Genomic DNA, 26,834 nt, shown 5'->3' with positions numbered 1-26,834 from the left:
GAACCGCTTATATTCTTACCTTACAAGGTTCATTCCGTGATTAGATTCCTGTGCATTGCTTTGAAGTGTGAAAGCTTTGACTTATTGTCGGTAAAAACAACAACAACAAAATTGTTAAACATGCAATGCTAGAAAATCCAGTGTAGTGCATCTGAACTGAGAACAAAAGTGTTTGTTTTCCATGAGGACTTCCCTCTATCCCCCTCCCACCCAATCTGACTCAAATGTGACAATATTTCTGATTCTCAGCCAGACAGGAGCAACTGTTCCCGGCAGCCATTTAGAATAACAAACATTTCAGCAGGCCTGTAGGCTCAAACTACACTTCCCGGAGCATGAAATACACTTGGCTTATGATCGGCTGCAGTGCTGTCAGAAGCACATATTGGTCCCATAATGTAAGGCTACTGTGCAGGATGCCAAAAAGGATCCCTGGAGTACCCCAGACATGGGTAAGAACCAATTAAATAAAAACAGCTCAAGCACACTCTCACTTCACAGTGACTTGAGCTCTAAAAGTTGTAGTATGTTGTAACTCTTTTATAGGAAACTGTTGTGTCATCCTAACAAGTAATCAATAGTTGTTCACCTAAATCTCTTTGTTTAAACGAGGTATGCATAAATATTCTTTGCAAATTATTCCAAGAAAGGGAGATGATTCACCCCAGCACTGCATTTAAATAACTTTTTTGTATTTTTTTTTTCCACAATCTTCACTTTCTTGGTCATTAAATATGCTCACACTGTGATACAGTTTGTGGGTGGTACAGTGTAATAGGGGTTAGCATTGCTGCTTAGCAATTCTAAGGTTCTGGGTTCAAATCTCAACTCTGGCCTTGCTGTGTTGAGGTTGTGTTCTCTTCGCACTTGTTTGGATTTCCTCGAGGTAATCTGACTTTCTCCCACATGACCAATCAATTTAAATCACCCAAATATTTGTGCCCTATGATTGACAAGTGAGCAGTCCATAGTGTAGCGCACCTCTCAACGCAAGTCAACTGGGATAGGCTCCTGCTAGTTAGTCACAGTGAGAACTAAACCAACCCTGCCTTCAACAAAGTCAGGCAAATGTACCACTACATCACCTATAAACCTCATAAAGACTTTTTTTTTTAATCATGTTTAAAGAGAATTTGTATTTACAGAAAAGAGTAAGCAACATAGTACATCCAGAGCAAATTACCTCTAGTTTTAAATCAACGCTTTTAGTCACAACAAGCTGATAGAGCATCATAACATCAGTTGACTGCATGTATTTTTGACTGAGATCAAATGTGTGTGACTGTTTTAAATTCCAGGGGGGATCCGATGCGATCAATCCAGCACTTTCATGCGATGGCTCATAAATGGGTCTGACTTATGAAGCATGGAGTCTCTGGAGAACAGTGACAATTTGTGGCTGTAGAGGAACACTCATCTCCACCTCATCTGTATATGCTAAGGGCTGTGTATGAAGGAAAAAAAACCTTGCAGTGTCATGAAGGTATATCATGCTTTTTGTACTTAATACTGAAACATGCACCTTGAAGTCAAGATAAGCTGTACACTCTACACGCAGTGAAAATGCTTGCAGTTAGTCTTGAAAAATGTTCATGTAAAAGCCTGCAATATAAAAGCAAAAGCTTTGTCATCCACTGTTTTTTTTTTATTTACTTGAACAGGGCATTGGATATGGGTCATTGCTCTGTCCTTTTGACAAAATTTATGAGACAAATGATTTTGAGTTTCAAGACTGTTGTAGTGGCTGCTTTTTTTTTTTTTCAACTCCACAATTGAAACACACAGTTGAATCTGTAAAAAATAGGATTGATGAAATTCAGCAAGAAAGCATGCATTCCTCTCTTTTGGTGTTTTGGAAAAGGCGGGCGGTGAGAAAAGTTGGAGGCGAAATTGTACAAAGTTCATAATGTATTTACTTGAGTCCCATTGTATTGAGACGATTCTGTTCAAAACAGCAACAGCAAAGACAGAAGTATGACAAGGTTGTTGGAGGCAGCCAAACGACTGACTCGCGCTCTTAGAGACTCTTGGTTGAGCTCTCCTTGGATGCGGGAGCCACGCGGGGACGCTGTTGTTAATGTGTGACTGTCGCGGTCCGAGCACATGTCGTAGAGGTTTCCCGAAAACTGCATCTTCTTGGATTCTTGGCGCAGGGACTCCCAGACAGTCGCTGCTTCCTCCGGACAGCCGGCCATTGCCAAGTTGGCGCAGGCATGAAACTCATCCCATGACCTGAGGACAAAAGGAACACGGCATCTTGTTCATGATTGGCATTTATTCTTGATCATTTTATATCAATTTCGGGTTGGGTTTAGTTTTATTCCATGCTAGTCTTGTTCACTGTTTAAGTTGTCATTCCCACTCATTTCCTTCAGGCCCTATATCTAACCAATCAGCTTCTTCCAGGTCATGGTCTTGTAAGTTTGCTTGTTTTCAGTTCAATATTTTTTGTTCGTTTGTGTCGGATCATTGTCGTCATCACTAGTCTTATTATTTGGACTTAAGGCACTTGTTCCTGGAGCTCCTGCTCATGCCTGCTTTCATCATTTTCTCTAGTTCTTAGATTTAGTTTGAAGTGTGTTGATCACACACTTTGGCAAGTTTATCAAAGTGAAAGTTAGTCACAGAACTATTAAAAAAAAAAAAACTCATCAAAAACCTTTCAAACTGCAGAATTGATTGATTTGATATCATCAAGATCGTTAATATCTATCCATTTTCTATGCTGCATGTGAGTTGGAGTCTATCCCAGTTTATTTTAATCACCAACCAATCCCGGAGGATATTAAAAAAAAAAAAAGCAATGGACATGCACAGTTACCCCTATGGGCATTATATTTTCTTCAGTTAACCTAGAACTGATTTTGGGGGCGAATGTGCGTATGGAGTTCCATTTGTACCATTTGTATGTTCAATAGAAATAGCCAAATGTCACGTCATATGCGCAGACGAGATGACACGTCCAAAAAAGAAGAGACAGCGTTCATACTCGTCGGAATTTATTGAGAAATTCATCACGGAATGTTTAGACCTCATGAGGACTCACTGAGTTTGTGCAAGCTGCCAAGCTATAGGGCACTTCATAAACTCCCTAGACCGTTTGAAACAGGGTCATTTTGAATGCATCATCTGGAGTATTTACCATTATGCCATTACTTGACAAACACATGTAAAGTGATTACAAGATTTAATTAGTGCTGTTGTTTTGCTATGCAATCAACAATCTCACCGCAGCAAGGAATTAACTCATAGGTCCTCTAGGGTAAAGCAAAAAAAAAACCAAAACAACAATTTAGACATGTCATGTGGTTTTAAAAAAACAAGAGACTGACAGAGACTAGAAAATGTATCCTATTGTCATCTTATTTTAGTAGTATTCGTTTTTATTGAAATAACCTTCCATCTGGATCTTGGGAGCGCAGCCTGCCTGACTACAAATGGCCACTAATGCATCCAAACACAATGTTGGCTATCTTTTCCCAGTGGAAAGACTGGCAGAGTGATGACAGAAGAGAGAGAATGGGGGGAGTTGAGGTAAACTGAAGCAGATGGTTCTGATAAAACAAAAATACTGACACAAAACACTCCAAACCTAAAGGCATTTAAAGACCTTCCGAAGAGATTAGCGCCAATGAAAAATCACATTTTTCAGATAATTAACATAACATAACAACTGATGTTGTAAAACACATGTAAGGCCCAAATGAAGCAGTCAAAAGCATAATTAATCATTTAGTGTGTCTACTCTTTTCAAATATTACTTATCTAAGGTGATGAAGGTTGTGTATGTATTAAATAAAAGCTGGTGCATCTAAGACATTTTGTGGAATGCACACCACATCACAAGTGATAAAACAGATTTGTCTGCTTGTTCTGCGTAGGCGTATGACGTGACGATTGGCTGTCACCGACACGCCACCGTCAAGAGATCTATCGGCGAAATAGACAGAGGCAAAATATTTGCTTCAATAATTTAAAACATACCGCCTGGTGCACAACTGTACCTGACCACGGGAACTGCATCGACTATTTGGATTAGATCCACTCAGTTAACCGTAGCATTAGACAACACTCCGCACGGGGTATGACTATAGTCTACAAAACAAAGTGAACGAAATGACCTTGAAAAGTGCCGATATAACAATAAAAAGTGATGTTTGGAAACTTTTCAATATCATATTTGCTTCTTGTCACCTTTACACACGACCTGCTACTTTAAGATAACATTTGGAAAACGTCCAGGACGTAAGCATTCCAGCAGTCTGCCGCTGGTTCAGGGAGGATGGTGTTCTTCTTGTTATGGTAGGCACAGCAGATGTCTGCATTGAGTTGAAAGGTGTTGATTTTTTGCATTGGCCCATTCTGTATGTTTCCTTGTGTTTTGGCTCTAAGTCACAGGTGGTGCGTAAACAGCAGAAGCACTGAGGACACTTAACAGACAAGCAGCTGCTTCCAACAAGTCTAAAATCTCAAGAGAGTTCTGCTCTACTGATGCTAACATCCTATTCCTGTCATTCTCTAACTTCCAAGGCCCTGTTCTGAGTTTTGTTCTTCTAGTTACTTTCTTCAATTCCTAGGAATACTGTCACTAGAAGGTTATTGTGGATCTTAAATTAACAGCACTATTTGAGATATTAAGTGGCAAAGTTGTATCGGTAGATTTGAGGAGTTTCAAATACTGTACTGTACTTCATAACTATTCATTTGATTTTAATGTTAGTTACAGATGATGTATCATTTTATGTGCCAGCCTCTTGCCCTGGGATTAACTGGCAACAATTCCAGGTGGTCATCCGACTTTTGCCAACTGAAAAAAGCTCCAACTCACCTGCAGCCACGGACAGCATGAGCAGCATAGAGAATGAATGGATGAATGTGTTTCAATGTTCCACTTCAATTGGCCACTTTTCATTTTCTAACTGAGTATAATTTCCAATTGCAGTAACCAAGACTAGACAAGCAGACAAGAAACAGCAAAACGCTGGAAACAATTCAGATGCAGCAAAAACAAAACACAAGTGAACAGCAGATACCCTATTTTTTTATTATTGTTATAGAAAAATAATGATTCAAAACATAAAAAATATTCTGACTAAAATCATTTAAGAACAGATTGTGCTCAGCCATAGAAGCAATTGTGCCCAATCCATTAAAATATTTGACTCAGCCACTCAAAGTGGGCGTGAATTATGAGGTCATTGTTTAATGGATCATAATTTAATTCTCTATTTTATTTTGTACTTTTTACTACTACTACTACTACTTTTTACTACTGCAATTCCAGTGGGCGAGTAACCTTTAAGCTATATAATTTTGCCTTGTTGAAACACAGCGACTATTTTTTATCAATGCCTCATCCGTTCTTTCTTAAGCACAGTAAAAGGTCACTGTTTAATTCTATTGCGCATCCTTAGCCCCAAATATTTTCCTTCACCTCTCCTGATGTGCAGCCACTGAGATTACAACGGCACAATACCAATTGTGAGAATGAAGGAGAAAAGAAGGGTTGCATTCATGAGATGCCTCTAGCAACGCTGCAGCCTTGGCCTAGATGCAAAATGCACTTTCTCAGGGAATGTACAAATATTGTTGCTTTCCATTCGTGCTAAAAATCGTGTTATCAGAAGGAAGGATGGAACTGCGCAGTAAAGATGTAATAGGAAGAGAGAACAACTAAGTACATGAGAGTGAAGAGAATGAGAGAGAATGAAAATTTATGGTAGGAACATTGGGAGGACAGCTTGGGGCAAAGTGTGGATGTGGACAAGCGGGTTGTGTGAGTGTTTTAACACCTCTGTCATTACGTTAGGACCACTCCTGCTAAGGTGGCTGGGTTTCAGGATAAGTGCTTTAATTGGTACCTCAAGGAATAGAAGCAAGTGAACAATAGTGAAGTGGTGCGATTTGGGTGGGCTGTACACTCAGAGTAACATGTAAATACTCTGTAAAACCAAGGGTTTGAAGATATTTTTGCTTAGGAGGAAGCATTGGGAACTTTTCCCTTAATCACTCTTTCCACTAGACTACAGGTGTCAAACTCAAGGCCCGGGGGCCAGATACGGCCCGCCACATCATTTTATGTGGCTCGGAAAAACAAATTGTATATCAAATTAGTGTGTCATCACTAGAATTACAAATTGTCTTCACTATTAATAATATCTTTTTTTTTTGTAATATTTGACCAGTTTTTACTCGTCTGATTTGAAAACGAGTTATTTGTCAGTTTGTTTTGTAGCTTTTAATGTATATAATATGAGGTGCTCATTCATTTATTTGGGTTGACTGTCATAATGGGCCTCCGAAAGAAGCTATGACTGCAATGCGGCCCGAGAAAAGATGAGTTTGACACCTCTGCACTAGACTGTTCACAATGAACAGCAGTAGATCTTCAGGTTGGTTTTTAACCCTTGCTCCTTCTGTCCTTGTATTAGCTGACTTAGTCACTTCTTTTGTGGCTGTTAAGTACTCAGAATAAGAATAGCAGTATAGGTTTAGTTAACTAACAGCAAGTGAGATGCATTATTATCTTAACTTCTGAAGTCAAATGCCCCTTATGTCGTATAATTTGGAAGTCTGACAAAATTCATCTATGTCTGTCTATCCACCCGGCCACCATCCATCTATTACAAATGTATTTATTTTTCAGAATCTGAAAATTGATTTGTATCTGAACTTTTTTTTCAACATCAATGCATTGCAATGCTCAAGTTCAAAACATGGCCTTGCAACATTGTTCCAAACCACATTTTGCTTGAGTTATATTGAGAAAATGAATGCCTGCACAGGCGGATGTTGTTGAGCAACGCAGTGGACAAACCGGGTTCATAAAAAAAGAAAAAAGAAAAACATTGATCCCAGGTGCCGAAACCCCCCCCGTTCTGAACAACCAAATTAAAGATGAGAACACTTCATTGAAACACCCAACACCACGTGAAGGTGGTTCTCATAGTCAGGCTGAACTGGCAGATGAAGTGTGCTTGGGTGTAAAACCCTCTTTCATTATGTATTGTGGAAAGAGTGCAACTTCTCGTCCCTGCTGCTATCAGTCAGCTTTACCGTACAGGCAATTTTGACTGACATCTGCTGTGCTATCCACTGAGATGATTCCATTTGCTTCTTTTAGCTCTACATTTTTTTTTTTTTTTTGGACAGGAACACTGCACTTAAATCGGTGACCTTTTTCTAAGACTCTCAGCCTGAAGATCTTTAACTTAGTCAGAAGCATATGTATTCACGAGAAAAAATGTATGTATAAATAGCACAGTGAATACAGATGACAGAGTGAGAGCGAGGAGTGATGGATAGGTACAGGATATGGAGGATGGTAGTGCTACATGAAAGGAGAATGGGAAAATAACGTACGAGAGATGTAAATCTTTAAACAGCGGCAACTAGCACAAATAAAGAGAGTTTAAAAGGGGAGTAAGAATATGTTGCGGAAAGAAATACGCTCTTTCAATTCCCATTTGTGAAGCTATACGTATCGTATATAGAACGGCATAATGCACAAAAGTCTTCGTAAATATGTTAAACTGAATCACCCGCACTGGGACGCTCAATTAATTCACAATCTGTGGTTTACTGACTTTTTGCCTGAATCAGAATTTTATGATGTAAAATAAAATTAAATCAGAAAGATACACTGTGTCGGGAAAAAAGCAATTAAGATCCAAAACTCCCCGTTTGATACAGTATGCTGATTGGTGTTGAGTGGTCAATGTCCACATTTTGTTTGTGACTTTTTGTCTGCAGACCTGCACAAACAGATAGTTTATGATAGATAGATGGATGGATGGATGGATGGATGGATGGATGGATGGATGGATGGATGGATGGATGGATGGAGGGAGGGAGGGAGGGAGGGAGGGAGGGAGGGATGGATGGATGGATGGATGGATAGATAGATAGATAGATAGATAGATAGATAGATAGATAGATAGATAGATAGATAGATAGATAGATAGATAGATAGATAGATAGATAGATAGATAGATAGATAGATAGATAGATAGATAGATAGATAGATAGATAGATAGATAGATAGATAGATAGATAGATAGATAGATAGATAGATAGATAGATAGATAGATAGATAGATAGATAGATAGCGCCTGCGATCGAGTACAATTGATCGATCGTAAGTATTGATGAGTCATATGTGTAGTTCAGAACAGGATAAGCAGTATTAAAAATGGATGGATGGCACCAATCTTGCCATCCTGTGAGCCAAACCACACTGCAATGGTTGGACGACAAAAGTGGTATGCACAGCAGGTTTGTTTTTCTCAGCAACTCAGCATGTGGGTGTTTCAACAGGACCTTCGTGTCACTTATCTACCGACAAGACAAGTAGTGTGCAGTTATTGTTGACACCCTGGGAAAAGAAACAACAATCACAACAGCTTGCAAGCCAGCAGATCTCGTCTTGGATTGCATCCAACAGCTCCGAGTGCAAACAATCAATTTCATCCACTTCTGTTATCATCCTTCCTTTTGAATGGATTGATAGATTAATGGATTTAAACTTGAGCGCATGATGCATTGATGGTGAAAAAAAGTTCAGATACAAATCGATATTCAGATTCTGAAAAATAAATACATTTGTAATGGATGGACGGATGGATGGATGGATGGATGGATGGATGGATGGATGGATGGATGTAATAATCATAATGTGAATTTGATGGAGTTAATGGAGTTGCCAGTAGATTTAGCTAAAGTGGGTACAGCTAAAGTAGTCTAGTGCTAGCTGTAAAATATGTTGACCTTGCTCCAAGTCTGTGCTGATGTCCGGGGGCGGGATTGCAAAGATAATTATGCCCCGAGGTTTTTAAAATCATTTATGAAAAACACCTTTTAGGACACATGAAAACTGACTCTTTACTTGTTCCATCAGACCATGCACAAATACTGTATGTATGCAAAGATTTACATAGATGAATAATGGTTGACCTTCATTTTAAAATGAAGAGATAAATGATTAAAAAAAAAAAAACGATGAAAAGGATAACGAATACTACATGATGAATCTACCCAGGGCATGGTGACCCATGTGCTTTACACATTTGCCTCAAAGACACTGGTTCTGGTTTTGAATCTCAACATGGACATTTCTGTGTGGCAGTTAATTGCATATACTACTCTTGCTTGCATTCTTTTTTTTTCCCCAGGTGCTTCCTCCCAATACACGAAAACTCCTTTGCAAAAGGCCTGAGCGCACACTGAAAGTTACTGTGGCAAGAATGCTCCTATTTCACACCACTAAGAACTGAATTTAGTTTATGATTCAAATATTTTGATAGTTTTCGGTGAACAAAGTGAAGTGTAATCCAAAAAACAACATCCCAAATATTTTCTCACCTGAAAATCAATGACTTATTTGTGCTCTCACATCTGTTGACAGTAGTAAAACAGAATCATACTGTCTGTGTTGGGCCCTCATCAAATACACCCTACAACATAAAGTCTTAAAGGTGAAGGCAAAGTAAGGAACTGTCTTGAGATGAGCCTTCAGAAGAATAGACAGCACTTTTCATAGTGAGTTTGAACTTGTAACGCTAGGCTATAACAAGTACTATAGCACAATAGTTGAGCTATAAATTCAAAATAAGACAAAAACATCTACGTAACCAGCCTGCAGAATTTCCATTATGGAGTTACGGGGGTTGTGGAAAGCTCTTGAAGCCCAATAACAAAATATTAGCAGCTCAATAAGAGTAACATTTATGACATTGATTGCAAATAAAGAAGATTCACTGGCAAAGACACGTTTACGATGGCACAACTCAAAATTAGCCAAAGGTATTAAAGTCTATAATTAAATGAAAAATCCGTATGCGGTGACCATCAAAGAAGCTTAAATTGGTGATTAAGTATCTAATATAAAGTGACAAATAACAACCAATAACAGTCACAATGTAAAGTTGAAATCTTGAGTGAGAGAGAGAGAGAGAGAGAGAGAGAGAGAGAGAGAGAGAGAGAGAGAGAGAGAGAGAGAGAGAGAGAGAGAGAGAGAGAGAGAGAGAGAGAGAGAGAGAGAGAGAGAGAGAGAGAGAGAGAGAGAGAGAGGAGGTGGCACCAAAGACAAACAGTGTCTTTTTAACTTTAACCAAAGTGAATAGGATTATCTTTGTGAATAAATTGTTTTTTAAGGTTTTGTGTTGCATTTCCTCTATTGTGTAATTTGTCCCTTCTCATGTCAGTGACGACGGTGCTAACAAAAGAGATTACACTGACCTGCAGATTGAGTGTATCTCATGTGTGTCTTCATCCTTGCGTGCGGTGTCCGTCAGACTGTCACCCAGAGCCATAAGACACCGAGCAAAGCCCTTGTAAATGGAATGACACCTTCTTGTTGAAACTGTGGCAATAGAGCAAGGGCTCAGCACTGGAAGTACACACAAGAAATCAAAAACACAATATTCAATTGGAATTGAAGGCAACGCATACAGTATACAAGATTATGTTCATTTTTGTTCAGCATATCTGAAAACATAAACTGGTTCTAATTATTTTAGTCACATTGAATTTGAAATTGATGTGAGGGTAATAACACAACTGATTTGCTTGAAAGAAAGTACGAGCAGTCCATTTAGTTTCTTGAAGTACAAAGCAAAAAAATTACCTTATGGTATCAAGACAGCAAAAGAGAGGTACACACAGCCATTGAGGTCAAACATACTGTCTTTAGTGGGTGGAAATCATCCTTCATCGGGGTCTTATCACTTGGTAATAGGTTTTAACGTTACCAGACCCAAAGGAAAGACCTCATCACGTGTGTCATTGAAACGTACAACCAAGGAAGCAGTTTGGGGGGGAAAAAAAAAAAAAAAAAAATTTAATGATGAAAATTTTGGGACATTTATTGACCAAAATTTCACATGGTTGTGGCCTGTTAGCTCAGTTGGTTAGAGCGTGGTGCTAATAACGCCAAGGTCATGGGTTCGACCCCCATATAGGCCACAGTCCTTTATTATTACTGCATCTCGAGGTTTTCCTGAACTTAATGTTGCAAAGGTCCTCACTCAAACATACTGTCCTTAGTTGACTGAGGTCGGCCTTCGTCAGGGTCTTATCATTTGGTAATAGACTTTAACTTCACCAGACCCCAAGGAATTACTTTACCACACCTCATTGAAAGTTACAACCAAAGCAGCAATTTTTGGGACATTTATTGACCAAAGTTTCGCATGATCGTGGCCTGTTAGCTCAGTTGGTTAGAGCGTGGTGCTAATAACGCCAAGGTCATGGGTTCGACCCCCATATGGGCCACAGTCCTTTATTATGAGTGCATCGGTCATCCTTCATCGAGCTGTTATCACTTGGTTTTATTAGTGCACCTCGAGGTTTGCCTAAACTGAATATTGCAAAGGTCCGAACTCAAACATACTGTCCTTAGTTGACTGAGGTCGTCCTTCGTCAGGGTCTTATCATTTGGTAATAGACTTTAACTTCACCAGACCCCAAGGAATTACTTTACCACACCTCAGTGAAACTTACAACCAAGGCAGCAGTTTTTGGGACATTTATTGACCAAAATTTTACATGCTTGTGGCCTGTTAGTTCAGTTGGTTAGAGCGTGGTGCTAATAACGCCAAGGTCATGGGTTCGACCCCCATATGGGCCACAGTCCTTTATTATGAGTGCATCGGTCATCCTTCATCGAGCTGTTATCACTTGGTTTTATTAGTGCACCTCGAGGTTTGCCTAAACTGAATGTTGCAAAGGTCCGAACTCAAACATACTGTCCTTGGTGGGCTGAGGACATCTTCGTAAGGGTCTTATCATTTGGTAATAGACTTTAACTTCACCAGATGCCAAGGAATTACTTTACCACACCTCATTGAAACTTACAACCTAGGCAGCAGTTTTTGGGACATTTATTGACCAAAGTTTTTCATGGTTGTGGCCTGTTAGCTCAGTTGGTTAGAGCGTGGTGCTAATAACGCCAAGGTCATGGGTTCGACCCCCATATGGGCCACAGTCCTTTATTATGAGTGCATCGGTCATCCTTCATCGAGCTGTTATCACTTGGTTTTATTAGTGCACCTCGAGGTTTGCCTAAACTGAATGTTGCAAAGGTCCGAACTCAAACATACTGTCCTTGGTGGGCTGAGGACATCTTCGTAAGGGTCTTATCATTTGGTAATAGACTTTAACTTCACCAGATGCCAAGGAATTACTTTACCACACCTCATTGAAACTTACAACCAAGGCAGCAGTTTTTGGGACATTTATTGACCAAAGTTTTTCATGGTTGTGGCCTGTTAGCTCAGTTGGTTAGAGCGTGGTGCTAATAACGCCAAGGTCATGGGTTCGACCCCCATATGGGCCACAGTCCTTTATTATGAGTGCATTGGTCATCCTCCATCGAGCTGTTATCACTTGCCTTTATTAGTGCACTTTGAGGTTTGCCTAAACTGAATGTTGCAAAGGTCCGAACTCAAACATACTGTCCTTGGTGTGCTGAGGAAATCTTCGTCACGGTCTTATCATTTGGTAATAGACTTTAACTTCACCAAACGCCAAGGAATTACTTTACCACACCTCATTGAAACTTACAACCAAGGCAGCAGTTTTTAGACATTTATTGACCAAAATTTCACAAGCTTGTGGCCTGTTAGCTCAGTTGGTTAGAGCATGGTGCTAATAACGCCAAGGTCATGGGTTCGACCCCCATATGGGCCACAGTCCTCCATTATTACTCCATCTCAAGGTTTTCCTGAACTGAATGTTGCAAAGGTCCGAACTCAAACATACTGTCCTTGGTGGGCTGAGGACATCTTCGTCAGGGTCTCATCATTTGGTAATAGACTTTAACCTCACCAGACGCCAAGGAATTACTTTACCACACATCATTTACAACCAAGGCAGCAGTTTTTGGGACATTTATTGACCAAAATTTCACATGGTCGTGGCCTGTTAGCTCAGTTGGTTAGAGCGTGGTGCTAATAACGCCAAAGTCATGGGTTCGACCCCCATATGGGCCGCAGTCCTTTATTATGAGTGCATCGGTATTCCTTCATCAAGCTGTTATCACGGCTTTATTAGTGCACCTTGAGGTTTGCCTAAACTGTATGTTGCAAAGGTCCGAACTCAAACATACTGTCCCTGGTGGGCTGAGGAAATCTTTGTCACGGTCTTATCATTTGGTAATAGACTTTAACTTCACCAAACGCCAAGGAATTACTTTACCACACCTCATTGAAACTCACAACCAAGGCAGCAGTTTTTGGGACATTTATTGACCGAAATTTCACATGTTCGTGGCCTGTTAGCTCAGTTGGTTAGAGCGTGGTGCTAATAACGCCAAGGTCATGGGTTCAACCCCCATATGGGCCACAGTCCTTCATTATTACTCCATCTCAAGGTTTTCCTAAACTGAATGTTGCAAAGGTCCGAACTCAAACATACTGTCCCTGGTGGGCTGAGGACATCTTCGTCAGGGTCTTATCATTTGGTAATAGACTTTAACTTCACCAAACGCCAAGGAATTACTTTACCACACCTCATTGAAACTCACAACCAAGGCAGCAGTTTTTGGGACATTTATTGACCGAAAATTCACATGTTCGTGGCCTGTTAGCTCAGTTGGTTAGAGCATGGTGCTAATAACGCCAAGGTCATGGGTTCGACCCCCATGTGGGCCACAGTCCTTCATTATTACTCCATCTCAAGGTTTTCCTGAACTGAATGTTGCAAAGGTCCGAACTCAAACATACTGTCCTTGGTGGGCTGAGGTCATCCTTCGTCAGGGTCTTATCATTTGGTAATAGACTTTAACTTCACCAGACGCCAAGGAATTACTTTACCACACCTCATTGAAACTTACAACCAAGGCAGCAGTTTTTGGGACATTTATTGACCAAAATTTTACACGCTTGTGGCCTGTTAGCTCAGTTGGTTAGAGCGTGGTGCTAATAACGCCAAGGTCATGGGTTCAACCCCCATATGGGCGACAGTCCTTTATTATTACTGCATCTCGAGGTTTTCCTGAACTTAATGTTGCAAAGGTCCTCACTCAAACATACTGTCCTTAGTTGACTGAGGTCCTCCTTCGTCAGGGTCTTATCATTTGGTAATAGACTTTAACTTCACCAGACCCCAAGGAATTACTTTACCACACCTCATTGAAAGTTACAACCAAGGCAGCAGTTTTTGGGACATTTATTGACCAAAATTTCACACGGTTGTGGCCTGTTAGCTCAGTTGGTTAGAGCGTGGTGCTTTTAACACCAAGGTCATGGGTTTGACCCCTTTATGGGCCAAAGTCCTTTATTATGAGTCCATAGGTCATCCTTCATCGAGCTGTTATCATTTGGCTTTATTAGTGCACCTTGAGGTTTTTCCTAAACTGAATGTTGCAAAGGTCCGAACTCAAACATACTGTCCCTGGTGGGCTGAGGACATCTTCGTCAGGGTCTTATCATTTGGTAATAGACTTTAACTTCACCAAACGCCAAGGAATTACTTTACCACACCTCATTGAAACTCACAACCAAGGCAGCAGTTTTTGGGACATTTATTGACTGAAATTTCACATGTTCGTGGCCTGTTAGCTCAGTTGGTTAGAGCGTGGTGCTAATAACGCCAAGGTCATGGGTTCGACCCCCATATGGGCCACAGTCCTTCATTATTACTCCATCTCAAGGTTTTCTTGAACTGAATGTTGCAAAGGTCCGAACTCAAACATACTGTCCCTGGTGGGCTGAGGACATCTTCGTCAGGGTCTTATCATTTGGTAATAGACTTTAACTTCACCAAACGCCAAGGAATTACTTTACCACACCTCATTGAAACTCACAACCAAGGCAGCAGTTTTTGGGACATTTATTGACCGAAATTTCACATGTTAGTGGCCTGTTAGCTCAGTTGGTTAGAGCGTGGTGCTAATAACGCCAAGGTCATGGGATCGACCCCCATATGGGCCACAGTCTTTCATTATTACTCCATCTCAAGGTTTTCCTGAACTGAATGTTGCAAAGGTCCGAACTCAAACATACTGTCCTTGGTGGGCTGAGGTCATCCTTCGTCAGGGTCTTATCATTCTGTAATAGACTTTAACTTCACCAGACGCCAAGGAATTACTTTACCACACCTCATTGAAACTTACAACCAAGGCAGCAGTTTTTGGGACATTTATTGACCAAAATTTCACATGCTTGTGGCCTGTTAGCTCAGTTGGTTAGAGCGTGGTGCTAATAACGCCAAGGTCATGGGTTCAACCCCCATATGGACCACAGTCCTCCATTATTACTCCATCGCAAAGTTTTCCTGAACTGTATGTTGCAAAAGTTCTTACTCAAACATACTGTCCTTAGTTGACTGAGGTCATCCTTCATCTGTGTCTTATTTGGTAATAGACTTTAATTTCACCAGACGCATAGGAAATACTTTACCACGTCTCATTGAAATCAACCAAGGCAGCAGATTTTGGGACATTTATTGACCAAAATTTCACATGATTGTGGCCTGTTAGCTCAGTTGGTTAGAGCGTGGTGCTAATAACGCCAAGGTCATGGGATAGACCCCCATATGGGCCACAGTCCTTTATTATGAGTGCATCGGTCATCCTTCATCGAGCTGTTATCACCTGGTTTTATTAGTGCACCTCGAGGTTTGCCTAAACTGAATGTTGCAAAGGTCCGAACTCAAACATACTGTCCTTGGTGGGCTGAGGACATCTTCGTAAGGGTCTTATCATTTGGTAATAGACTTTAACTTCACCAGATGCCAAGGAATTACTTTACCACACCTCATTGAAACTTACAACCAAGGCAGCAGTTTTTGGGACATTTATTGACCAAAATTTTTCATGGTTGTGGCCTGTTAGCTCAGTTGGTTAGAGCGTGGTGCTAATAATGCCAAGGTCATGGGTTCGACCCCCATATGGGCCACAGTCCTTTATTATGAGTGCATCGGTCATCCTGCATCGAGCTGTTATCACTTGCCTTTATTAGTGCACCTTGAGGTTTGTCTAAACTGAATGTTGCAAAGGTCCGAACTCAAACATACTGTCCTTGGTGTGCTGAGGAAATCTTCGTCACTGTCTTATCATTTGGTAATAGACTTTAACTTCACCAAACGCCAATGAATTACTTTACCACACCTCATTGAAACTTACAACCAAGGCAGCAGTTTTTGCGACATTTATTGACCAAAATTTTACATGCTTGTGGCCTGTTAGCTCAGTTGGTTAGAGCGTGGTGCTAATAACGCCAAGGTCATGGGTTCGACCCCCATATGGGCCACAGTCCTCCATTATTACTGCAACTCGAGGTTTTCCTGAACTTAATGTTGCAAAGGTCTTAACTCAAACATACTGTCCTTAGTTTGCTGAGGTCATCCTTCATCTGTGTCATATTTGGTAATAGACTTTAATTTCACCAGACGCAAAGGAAATACTTCACCACGTCTCATTGGAAGAAACCAAGGCAGCAGCTTTTGGGACATTTATTGACCAGAATTTCACATGATTGTTGCCTGTTAGCTCAGTTGGTTAGAGCGTGGTGCTAATAACGCCAAGGTCGTGAGTTCGACCCCCATATGGGCCACAGTCCTTTATTATGAGTGCATCGGTCATCCTCCATCGAGCTGTTATCACTTGGTTTTATTAGTGCACCTCGAGGTTTGCCTAAACTGAATGTTGCAAAGGTCCGAACTCAAACATACTGTCCTTGGTGGCCTGAGGTCATCCTTCGTCAGGGTCTTATCATTTGGTAATAGACTTTAACTTCACCAGATGCCAAGGAATTACTTTACCACACCTCATTGAAACTTACAACCAAGGCAGCAGTTTTTGGGACATTTATTGACCAAAATTTTTCATGCTTGTGGCCTGTTAGCTCAGTTGGTTAGAGCGTGGTGCTAATAACGCCAAGGTGATGGGTTCGACCCCCATATGGGCCAAAGTCCTCCAATATTACTGCATCTCAATGTTTTCCTGAACTTAATGTTGCAAAGGTCCTCACTCAAACATACTGTCCTTAGTTGACTGAGGTCATCCTTCGTCAGGGTCTTATCATTTGGTAATAGACTTTAACTTCACCAGACGCCAAGGAATTACTTACCACACTTCATTGAAAGTTACAACCAAGGCAGCAGTTTTTGGGACATTTATTGACCAAAATTTCACATGGTTGTGGCCTGTTAGCTCAGTTGGTTAGAGCGTGGTGCTAATAACGCCAAGGTCATGGGTTCGACCCCCATATGGGCCACAGTCCTTTATTATGAGTGCGTCGGTCATCCTTCATCGAGCTGTTATCACTTGGCTTTATTAGTGCACCTTGAGGTTTGTCTAAACTGAATGTTGCAAAGGTCCAAACTCAAACATACTGTCCTTGGTGGGCTGAGGACATCTTCGTCAGGGTCTTATCATTTGGTAATAGACTTTAACTTCACCAGACGCCAAGGAATTACTTTACCACACCTCATTGAACCTTACAACCAAGGCAGTAGTTTTTGGGACATTTATTGACCAAATTTTCACATGCTTGTGGCCTGTTAGCTCAGTTGGTTAGAGCGTGGCGCTAATAACGCCAAGGTCATGGGTTCGACCCCCATATGGGCCACAGTTCTCCATTATTACTCCATCTCAAGATTTTCCTAAACTGAATGTTGCAAAGGTCTGAACTCAAACATACTGTCCCTGGTGGGCTGAGGTCATCCTTCGTCGGGGTCTTCTCATTTGGTAATAGACTTTAACTTCACCAGACGCAAAGGAAATACTTCACCACGTCTCATTGGAAGCAACCAAGGCAGCAGCTTTTGGGACATTTATTGACCAAAATTTCTCATGATTGTGGCCTGTTAGCTCAGTTGGTTAGAGCGTGTTGCTGAAAATGCCAAAGTCATGGGTTCGACCCCCATATAGGCCACTGTCCTTAATTGATTAGTTTTTTGATTAATTAGTGCACTTGAGGTTTTCCTGAACTGAATGTTGCAAAGGTCCTAACTCAAACATGCTGTCCTTAGTTGGCTGAGGTCATTCTTTATTGGGGTCTTATCATGTGGTAATAGAGTACACAAAGTCCTTTGGAGACAAAGGAATACTAAATGTCTCATTGGAGCTTACAACCAAGGCAGCAGTTTTTGGGACATTTATTGACCAAACTTTCACATTAAAACATACTACTTAGGCAGCACCTTTTGGGACATTGACCAAAATTTGAGTTGGAAGTTGCCCGTTAGCTCAGTTGGTTAGAGCATGTTGCAAATAAAAGCAAGGTCATCGGTTTGACCCCCCCCCCCCCCCCCCCATATAGACCACTTTGCATTATGTGTACATCTTGTGCTTTGCATCAACTGAAATGAAATACTTCACGCGTTTCATTGAAATTTACAACCAAGGTATGCTAACAATGCCAAGGTTATGGGTTCGACCTCCACTTTCTTTGCTTATGTGTGCATGTTGAGCTCTGAAAGAACTGAAATGCTGCAAAGGTCGTAACTCGAACATACTCTGCTTAATGTGCTGAGGTTTTATCACTTGATGTGAACACCCCCACACGAATAGAACAACATAAAAGGTTTGTATTATATTTTCACTTGGGTGTGAGGATCCCTGTTAATACTTATCACTTGCTCAAATAAGATTCCTTTTAGAAAAAGCTCCCTGTTTCCTTTGACCAGCTGTTTATTTGCGTGTGGCTTTGAAGTTTCTGAATTCTTGCTGTTGAAACTTCATGAAGCGGCCACACCAGTCTGCATGTTATCTGTCAGTGTGAATTGTCACGGCTGCTCGTGACCGTGGCGACTGTCAGCTTTAAAAGCTTCTCTCTAAAACTCCTACAAAGTGCATTCAACGCTTACACACGAACACCCAGCACAGACTAAGGAGTCTCACCCCTTTCGAACTGTGGAAGGCAGCCAGGGTGCCCTGATGCAAACATCAAAGTGGAAGACTGAAGTTGACATTCTAGCCCCAAACTTCAAAACTGTGAGGGAGATGTGCAAACTACTCGCCGTGTTTTTAAACTGATGTAATTAATTTCTGTGTTATGCTACAGCAAACTGGGATTAGCAGTTCTCTACTGGGAGAAAAACAATGCTATTTGATTAAGTTGAAGAAGGCCTGTGGGGGCTCTACGCAACAATGGTCAAATGACTAAATAAAAAGATGTTATCATCACACAATTTTGTTGTTCTTTTGATAAACTCATAGTATATTCCTCATTATCCCTCTAATGAAGAAACACATTTAGTCAAGTAGGTTCTCAAATGCGCGTGACAAATGATGTTGCTCAAGTCCGGAGCTTGGACAAAACACATTCAATTAACAGTGAAAATAAGATCAATCTTAAGCAATCACCGCATGTGCAAGACCGCTGAAGAGGTGCGGAAAATGTGTGTTTATTCGTGTCACAATTCATCTACAAATTCATTCATCTGGAAGCTCATGTCTGCTGACAGGCAGCACACAACAATGACTAGGTGCTTGTTGAGTTACAAGGTCTGAAGTGTGCCCACCAGAGTGGGCTCAGGTGAAAGAATGAAGAATGATGACGATTAAAACCACATCGTCTTATGAATATCATGCAAATGATACATAATAGCCTTGCGCGTGTCAGTCATCACAGTGCACAAAAGCCATTCAACTCATGAGATGGAATTTAATTAATGGAGCTGACGTGCTGCAAAAAGCATTTGGTAAGTGCTTAATTATGCAGCCTGCGACTGAAGGATCCCAGATTCAGTTCTCCCAACAAACATGGGAAAGAGTGAAGGGGGTAGCAGCAGCTTCCTTCTACCAACCAATACATCTCACAATGCCCCTGGATAAGGTACCATCGACTAATGCACCAAACTCCTTCAAATCAGAAGTGGTCTTTTGTGTCCATGCTAAAAATAGTCAATTACTGTACGCATAGTGAGTCTTGCCTCTGGCAGATATAAGACAGGTCCTTAAATAACAAAATCCTACGTTTTGGGGCCCATTTGGGCACTTTAACGCAAACAAGTAAATCGTCATGACGTTAGCATGGGCAGTAATGATACCTTATGTAACATAACAAACTCAAAAATTTCAATATTGTACTTATTTGAGAAATTGTTGAACTGTAAACATGAATTTAAAGAGATAGCCTGCCAACTCGTGGTGAATTAGAATACAATTCTAATTTTTATTTATTTATATATAATTCTAAGTTGGTGTTTCAGAAAGACCACACTTTACAAGCCTACTGTTGGTGTTCCAAGTTTTTTTTAAACAATTCTAAGTTGGTGTTTCAGAGAGACCACACTTTACAAGCCTACCAACAATGCCGTCAGCAGAGGTGCAAGCAAAATTTGATCACAAACAACTTCTAGCGTTCTCTCAAGTTGCCAAGTAAGTGCATTGCATTTGTTACACATGCTATATTGTCCATGATCCCGCAAATTTGAGATTGGGTGATTGTCTCCTTCAGGTATTCGTAGCAGAAAGATGGCATGGAGACATGACATTTATTGTGATTGATAGTATTGAAGAAATATGCCAATTTCATTTTCCTGATTATAAATACATTTGTTCATGAATAATAAAGTATCCATGACAACCTTGGTTTGGGGTAATTTGAATATTTTTAGTCTAACACCAACTTTATATATATGCCACCAGTTATCCATTATCCGAACGGCTTATCCTCACAAGGGTCGTAGGTGAGTTCTCATCAAGCAATAGGCGGAGTACACCCTGAATTGGTCACTAGCCAATTGCAGGGCACACATATAGATAAACCTTTGATGCTCACAATCAGACCTATGGACAATTTAGAGAGTTCAGTTAATCTACTGAAACACGAAAAAATGCATGTTAAAGGGAGGAAACCGAAGCACCCAGAGTAGGCATGGGGAGCCGAGTCGGGGGGAACAGGCAAACTCCACACCATTCCACACACATTAACCAAACTATTACCGCTCCTTGAGGACCTTGACAACACACAAACTCGGAACCTTTTGGCACAGAATCTTACGTAGTTTGTTGGCTGAAAAGACCCTTTATAGCAAATGATAATATCTCTCATGGATGACACTGAGAAGTGATTTTACTCCCTCCATAATTGAGGCTAGCCAACCAACAAAGTATCACATTTTGTTTGCAAAAGATACAAGTCAATAGGTTGTTAAGGTTGTTGTTTGTTGACCGGTTAATTCTTTATCAGTATTACACAAATAAGAAACTACCGATTCCCTCATAGTGTTTTAGACATTTTAGATTGTCTCATAGACAAGATTGTGTGGCAGATCCCCGCCGCAAAAAAAGATTTTCTACATCAAAGTATACTGCCACCAACAGGACTAGATCTGCAGTTGTACTAAGCACCATTCTTGTTAAGGGTTATTTGTTTTTGTCAAGCTGTGAACTCTGTGAAGCCCTCTAGCATGCACCCAATGAGGCACACTTCACACAGGCTATTCCCTACCCCTCGCTGGTTGTGGCATTTGAATTGCAGTGCAGCTTAATTAAGTCACTACCAAACGGTTGCAGGTAAGAATGTATAAAAACAGTCACCAACTCTAATGAGTGAGATAAATCCATTGAAAGTTTCAATTAGCTTACATCTATAGGGGTGAAATTTGAAGGGAAAGTCTAGATCTTCCTGAATGGCCAGTCTGTGTCTGGGCCAGTCTGTCTGGACCATTCAAGCCCCCATATGCCTCTGAATTTTTTTCACTGGAAATATGTCATGAGCTTCCATGCATACAGTCTGATTGTTAAAACAACAATCCAGGTATGTTTCCATAGAAGATACTATGGCACATAGAGAAGGACATTTAATTTGCACAAAACATGTTATCTAATAAAACAAGCAATTTAAAATAGCATAATATTTTTTAACCTAAAAGTATTTGATTTTGGTATTGGTATCAGAGATACTGGCGCCAGTATTTACTTGGTATCGATCGATCCTAAAATCTCAGTTATTGCACAGCTCTAGTTATTATGACTGTATTTTGGTAAGACTGTTAGAGGCGAAGCGTTATTAACATGTTTTAGTAAACTGCTACTTCATCTGAATGATTCGATCAAAACCGATCATTAGTCTTATTTTCATATTGATGGTGCACTGCGGTTAGTGATAGTAGAATATAAAGTCAGTATTTATCAGCTCTTTCAATTAAGGGTCTTCAATTTCCAGCCTGGATTAGAGTGCTTACGTTCATCATATAAGGAGTGGAATACTTCAAACAAGTCAGATATCAGATATTGAGGGAAAATTGTTCCTTGGAATTCAAATCACTTTTGTTCTGTACAGAGCCAAGCTGTTGATTACCTGCCATGATGGGTGAGATGACGCGATGTGCAGTCCATTATACTGGGAGCTATATCAATCAATCGTCGGCTTCCATGATGGCCTCATTTATATGATTCCGTCCTTCCTCTGCATGAATTGTATGATTTGGTCCAACCACCCACATTCAACCTGATTCAGCCACTTCAGTGTACAGTTTGGAAATCAAGGGAAGAACTGCTATGTCTGCTTGAAGATAAATAAGACTGTCCACCTTTTAACGCAACCGACTTTATTACTGTGTTGGAATTGATATGCCCCTGAGGTTCTGAGATTCATTACGTCTGAAGTGACAGGATGGTTAGGCATGACTGTAACTTGTTGCTTTTGACGCTTTTTTGGGGGGGGTCGTCCTTCGACTTCACTTGGTGGTATAGACCAGAGGTGTCAAACTCTTTTTTTTTCGCGGGCCGCATTGTAATTATAGCTTCTTTTGGAGGGTTATTATGAGCTAGTAGTGGGCTACATCTTTTCCCCTTGAGCAAGGCACAAAACACCCAAACTGCTGAGAGTTGAACTGCCCCGGTCACTACCTTGTCTGTATGCCTGAATGCTAGCTGTTGGGCCAACTGACTGACTGACTGACTGACTGACTGACTGACTGACTGACTGACTGACTGACTGACTCAGTTGTTTGATTGATCAGTTGATTTCCATAATGCTCTTCCCCTAAAACATGAAGTGAAAGAGTTTATATTATTCACAATACAATTGTAAAAATATAAAATTTGCTGTTGTTTGGTTATTCCATCCATCCATTATCTGTACTGCTTGTCCCCATAGGGGTCGCAGGTGTTCTGGGGCCTATCCCAGCCATCATCGGGCATTAGGTGGGGGACACCCTGAACCGGTTGCCAGCCAATCGCAGGGCACACAGAGACAAACAACCATCCGCACTCCCACTCACACCTAGGGACAATTTAGAGTGCTCAATCGGCCTATCAAGGGTGTTTTCAAGATGTGGGAGGAAACTGGAGAAATGGAGGAAATCCACGCAGGCACAGGGAGAACATGCAAACTCCACACAGGGAGGACAAAAGGTGGAATCGAATCCGCAACCTCTTAACTGTGAGGCGGACGTGCTAAATTTGCTTATTTGTTGTTGGGGTTTTTTTCTTGTCCTTTTCTTGTTTTTATCCAACATAACAAATGTGGTGGAATAGGTCAGAATAGAATGCAGTTATGTAATGTAAACAGATATATAACAAATTACTTCCAACAAATATATAAGACAAATGAGCATGCTGGCAGACCAATTGTAGGACTGCTGATCAATTGTTTGCTTGTCTGCTTGCATTAATATTTTATGTCTAACACCCAGGTAGCAGGAAAGCAAGTAGAATCTTCATGGCTTAATTCGGCAAGCCATTGTTTTCACAAAGAGTGGATTAGGTGATTAGGTGAAGATGAAGATGTAGAGGAGTAATTGTAACTGATGACCAGCATAACTAATTATTTTACGGAATTGTTTAAGTGTATTGATGTTAGCAAACATTGATCTCACTGCAGATTGCAGGACGGTAAAAGGAAATCATCAATTCATTTTCAACACCGTTTAGCATCCACATCCACACCATCATCGAGCAGGTTCCACTCCCATGCTGCCCTCTCCCCATACCCCTCAATGGGATAAACAGTTTAGAAAAATGGACTGGAGGAATTTGTGTGCAGATCTGTGTCTGTGGTGAATGCAGCGGATACATTGGCAAACACAATATTATTTTTATATTTACAGTAATCCCTCCTACTTCGCGGCTTCAACTATCGCGGCTTCGCTGTATCGCGGGTTTTCAAAAATGCGTAAATTAATTATTTTATCGCAGAAATTTCATCATTTCACGAGGTTTCGCGGCCACTTGAGTTTCTTCATTTTCCTTTAATAATGATAGCTTACGTTTAAAAGTCGTTTTCTTGTTTTGAAATGAATAAATTAAAGAGTCAGTACAGTATACTTTATCGTCACATGTGACTTCAGGGCGTTCTCTCTGTTGTATATTTTGGACTAACTCATGTTCCGTAGTGGGAAAACCCCGGATGTGGGAGGGGGAGCTTCGGGGACGTTCAGTGTTGCGATGTACGGCCAGTGAACTGACTGTGATGAAAGGAATAAAGCAGTATCCATCACGTCGTTGTCCGAACCATGCTTGCTACATCAGAACCTGGAAAATAGTAAAGATATAACACTCTCCACCGGCGGTGGCCTTCATCTGGACATAGCAATACACTGTTAGTCTCGTCGCTAAGGCATGAATGCGGAGCGCACAGTCCATTGATATGAAAGTCCCCTAGCAGCGAGCTGGTTGATGTCAGCGATAAAAATAGAATATCTTCCAAGAATAGCTCAAAAAAATCTAGTTTCTATTTCGCGGAAATTCCCATTTCGCGGGTGGGTCTGGAACGTAACCCCCGCGAAGTAGGAGGGATTACTGTATTCCGTATATGTAAAAACTATTAAAAGGGCAGTAAAGCTGGCCAAACATCGCCATATATACATATATAGTCTGTATTAAAAAATGATGCCAGTACTACCATTCCATGAGAAAAAAGCTCAGAAGTGATTTTAGGGTATTTTGGGACAGGGTGATGGTGGGCTTACTGACGCCCACTTTTTGGGTGGAGTCTGCTTGATTTACTGACACATCAGCCTGACTACATCAGAGAAGACAGTAAAGGCACGTTATTCTTGCTTTCTGGCTTGCTTATTAAGCTTAGTCAACATCCTGTTTGAAATAAAGTATTTTTTTTTTACATTTAAGGCAGCAAAGATTCCTAATGCGTTGTGGCTGGGTGCAAGACATCAGAAGAAAAGATCAACATGGATCAATCTATTCCATAAGGATGAAAACATTAAGCTTGCTGTTCAACAAGGAGGCTTGCCTTGGACCGCATCAGCTGTCCCGTTGCTCCAATTCAGCTTACATAAAGGCTCACGGAACACGTCATGTTTGCGTATATTGGTGACTGGTGAACAGTAATAGACAGACGTGACAGGACATCTGCAGAGAGGCTGTTCATTTCTTGTTCTTAAGTCAGCCATGGAAAGGCGAATCATTTTATGAGGTTTTCAGAGGTTGGAATGGGCCTAAGTAGAAATGTCCACATGCATTTTGAGGCTGGTTGATCCCTGTTATTTTGATATTAGAAGTGATGTGTGCTTCCTACAGTGATGTCATCAACCAAGACATAGAGGGGAGGGGTGTGTGGCCCTCGTATTCCTCATTAATAGTGGGTGTTTCTAAAACATTAGTTGTTTCATTATTTTTCCAAAATACTATGAATAAAATGGAAACTTTTTTTTCATTTTCTTGATCAAAAATACATCAACTGGTATAGTAGTGAAAAATCTTCACTTTTGTGTCCCTTCAAAATGCCATAATGTTTTCCATGATGTTCCCTTTAAAAAAGCGACAGGTTATCGTCCTCTTCATACACCAGTTAGAGTATGTGAGGTTTGATCTATAGCCAGTTTGCTCGACATTCAGATTGCTTTTGATTGATGCACTTCATAAGATAGAGACATAGCCACACCTGTAGTGGAAGGGAAATTCATCTCTCTCCTTGACTTTATTGTGTAAAATAAAGCTCAAATTCAGCAGTGTGGAGGGATACACCAACACTAATGGGGTAAAGAGCCCAATTTTATATCAGCTTCTAAACCTCAGAATTGACAAGGCAAAACCCCGAGGCACACTGCATAACGGTGCTGAATGCTGCATGGTGATTCTTTATAAAGCTATGCAGCAAGGTCAATGTTATTATTTGAGGAGAGAAGAGGAATATGCTCCCAGTGCTCGTCTGAAATGTTCAATTTAACCTCTGCAAAATGCCACATGGTTTGATTAAGAAATGTTCTGACATAAACTTGGAGAAATATTTTGTCATATAGTCAAAGCTCTACATGCCACTGCTTAAACATCATCACCAACTATTCTAGGGTGTTCTGATTCACATTCAGCAAGTCAGCATTGTTCAGGCTGCCTGAATGATATGCGTCATATGAATATGAGCGTGTGAGTGATCTTGCGAAACAATATGACCGGAACATGTCAACAATTTCGACAATCAAGCGACGACGACTAAACAGAAGGAAGCCCTCAAAACGGTCAAGCCATCCAAGGGGATCACCATCATCTCTAAATCTGTAAAGCGGTCTAGTGAGGGTGAGGAGGAAAGTAAAGCAAAGAAAGCCTGAATTGTGTGGAAGTCAAGAGGGTGAAGATGAAAGTTAAAAAGAAAAAGTATATCCATGCATTTTCTATACCGCTTGTATAAAAAATAAATACGCTAAGTTAGTTTGAAGTTCACACACTGTAAGTTACAGTAAGTTACAGAATGTATGTATCTCTGTGAGTCTCTAAGGTACAGTGACAATAAAGCCCCCTTTTTATTGATTATTTCTTTGTAATTTATTTCTTTTTATATCTCTCTGATATAATGCATTTGTATTTTGCTAAAATCTATTTTCAACACCGCTTATCCTGTTCAGGGTCATGGGAGGTCCCGGAGCCTATCCCAGCTGACATTGGTCGGAAGCCAGACTATACCCTGAACTGGTCAGCATCC

General features: G+C 40.7%; 1 protein-coding gene and 22 non-coding genes across 23 annotated transcripts in view; 22 read left to right on the top strand and 1 right to left on the bottom strand.

Annotated features, from left to right (window-relative positions):
* Positions 1–225: 225 nt before the first annotated feature.
* Positions 226–26,834, bottom strand: part of nrn1la (neuritin 1-like a) — a 52,602-nt gene continuing 25,993 nt past the window's right edge. Inside the window, exons 2-3 of the mRNA XM_085913941.1 lie at positions 10,237–10,387; positions 226–2,232 (exon numbers count right to left, since the gene is read on the bottom strand). Of these exons, the coding sequence (XP_085770067.1) occupies positions 1,947–2,232; positions 10,237–10,387 (437 nt within the window). The 3' untranslated portion in view covers positions 226–1,946. The remainder of the gene's footprint in view (positions 2,233–10,236; positions 10,388–26,834) is intronic.
* On the top strand, positions 10,889–10,962 carry trnai-aau (transfer RNA isoleucine (anticodon AAU)). The gene has a single exon. It is a non-coding gene; the product is annotated as a tRNA-Ile (tRNA).
* Positions 11,198–11,271, top strand: trnai-aau (transfer RNA isoleucine (anticodon AAU)). Its single transcript has one exon. It is a non-coding gene; the product is annotated as a tRNA-Ile (tRNA).
* trnai-aau (transfer RNA isoleucine (anticodon AAU)) lies at positions 11,553–11,626 on the top strand. Its single transcript has one exon. It is a non-coding gene; the product is annotated as a tRNA-Ile (tRNA).
* trnai-aau (transfer RNA isoleucine (anticodon AAU)) lies at positions 11,907–11,980 on the top strand. The gene has a single exon. It is a non-coding gene; the product is annotated as a tRNA-Ile (tRNA).
* On the top strand, positions 12,261–12,334 carry trnai-aau (transfer RNA isoleucine (anticodon AAU)). Its single transcript has one exon. It is a non-coding gene; the product is annotated as a tRNA-Ile (tRNA).
* On the top strand, positions 12,614–12,687 carry trnai-aau (transfer RNA isoleucine (anticodon AAU)). The gene has a single exon. It is a non-coding gene; the product is annotated as a tRNA-Ile (tRNA).
* trnai-aau (transfer RNA isoleucine (anticodon AAU)) lies at positions 12,916–12,989 on the top strand. Its single transcript has one exon. It is a non-coding gene; the product is annotated as a tRNA-Ile (tRNA).
* trnai-aau (transfer RNA isoleucine (anticodon AAU)) lies at positions 13,268–13,341 on the top strand. The gene has a single exon. It is a non-coding gene; the product is annotated as a tRNA-Ile (tRNA).
* trnai-aau (transfer RNA isoleucine (anticodon AAU)) lies at positions 13,576–13,649 on the top strand. The gene has a single exon. It is a non-coding gene; the product is annotated as a tRNA-Ile (tRNA).
* trnai-aau (transfer RNA isoleucine (anticodon AAU)) lies at positions 13,885–13,960 on the top strand. Its single transcript has one exon. It is a non-coding gene; the product is annotated as a tRNA-Ile (tRNA).
* On the top strand, positions 14,194–14,267 carry trnak-uuu (transfer RNA lysine (anticodon UUU)). The gene has a single exon. It is a non-coding gene; the product is annotated as a tRNA-Lys (tRNA).
* Positions 14,549–14,622, top strand: trnai-aau (transfer RNA isoleucine (anticodon AAU)). The gene has a single exon. It is a non-coding gene; the product is annotated as a tRNA-Ile (tRNA).
* On the top strand, positions 14,857–14,930 carry trnai-aau (transfer RNA isoleucine (anticodon AAU)). Its single transcript has one exon. It is a non-coding gene; the product is annotated as a tRNA-Ile (tRNA).
* trnai-aau (transfer RNA isoleucine (anticodon AAU)) lies at positions 15,166–15,239 on the top strand. Its single transcript has one exon. It is a non-coding gene; the product is annotated as a tRNA-Ile (tRNA).
* Positions 15,469–15,542, top strand: trnai-aau (transfer RNA isoleucine (anticodon AAU)). Its single transcript has one exon. It is a non-coding gene; the product is annotated as a tRNA-Ile (tRNA).
* Positions 15,823–15,896, top strand: trnai-aau (transfer RNA isoleucine (anticodon AAU)). The gene has a single exon. It is a non-coding gene; the product is annotated as a tRNA-Ile (tRNA).
* trnai-aau (transfer RNA isoleucine (anticodon AAU)) lies at positions 16,177–16,250 on the top strand. Its single transcript has one exon. It is a non-coding gene; the product is annotated as a tRNA-Ile (tRNA).
* trnai-aau (transfer RNA isoleucine (anticodon AAU)) lies at positions 16,480–16,553 on the top strand. The gene has a single exon. It is a non-coding gene; the product is annotated as a tRNA-Ile (tRNA).
* On the top strand, positions 16,835–16,908 carry trnai-aau (transfer RNA isoleucine (anticodon AAU)). The gene has a single exon. It is a non-coding gene; the product is annotated as a tRNA-Ile (tRNA).
* On the top strand, positions 17,143–17,216 carry trnai-aau (transfer RNA isoleucine (anticodon AAU)). The gene has a single exon. It is a non-coding gene; the product is annotated as a tRNA-Ile (tRNA).
* On the top strand, positions 17,497–17,570 carry trnai-aau (transfer RNA isoleucine (anticodon AAU)). Its single transcript has one exon. It is a non-coding gene; the product is annotated as a tRNA-Ile (tRNA).
* trnaf-gaa (transfer RNA phenylalanine (anticodon GAA)) lies at positions 17,803–17,876 on the top strand. The gene has a single exon. It is a non-coding gene; the product is annotated as a tRNA-Phe (tRNA).

Source organism: Syngnathus leptorhynchus, chromosome 6 (genome assembly GCF_054491065.1).
Source record: "Syngnathus leptorhynchus isolate UIUO chromosome 6, UIUO_Slep, whole genome shotgun sequence".
Lineage (NCBI taxonomy): Eukaryota > Metazoa > Chordata > Actinopteri > Syngnathiformes > Syngnathidae > Syngnathus > Syngnathus leptorhynchus.
The sequence above is the reverse complement of the archived record's forward strand: the minus strand, read 5'-3'. Positions and strand labels throughout refer to the sequence as shown.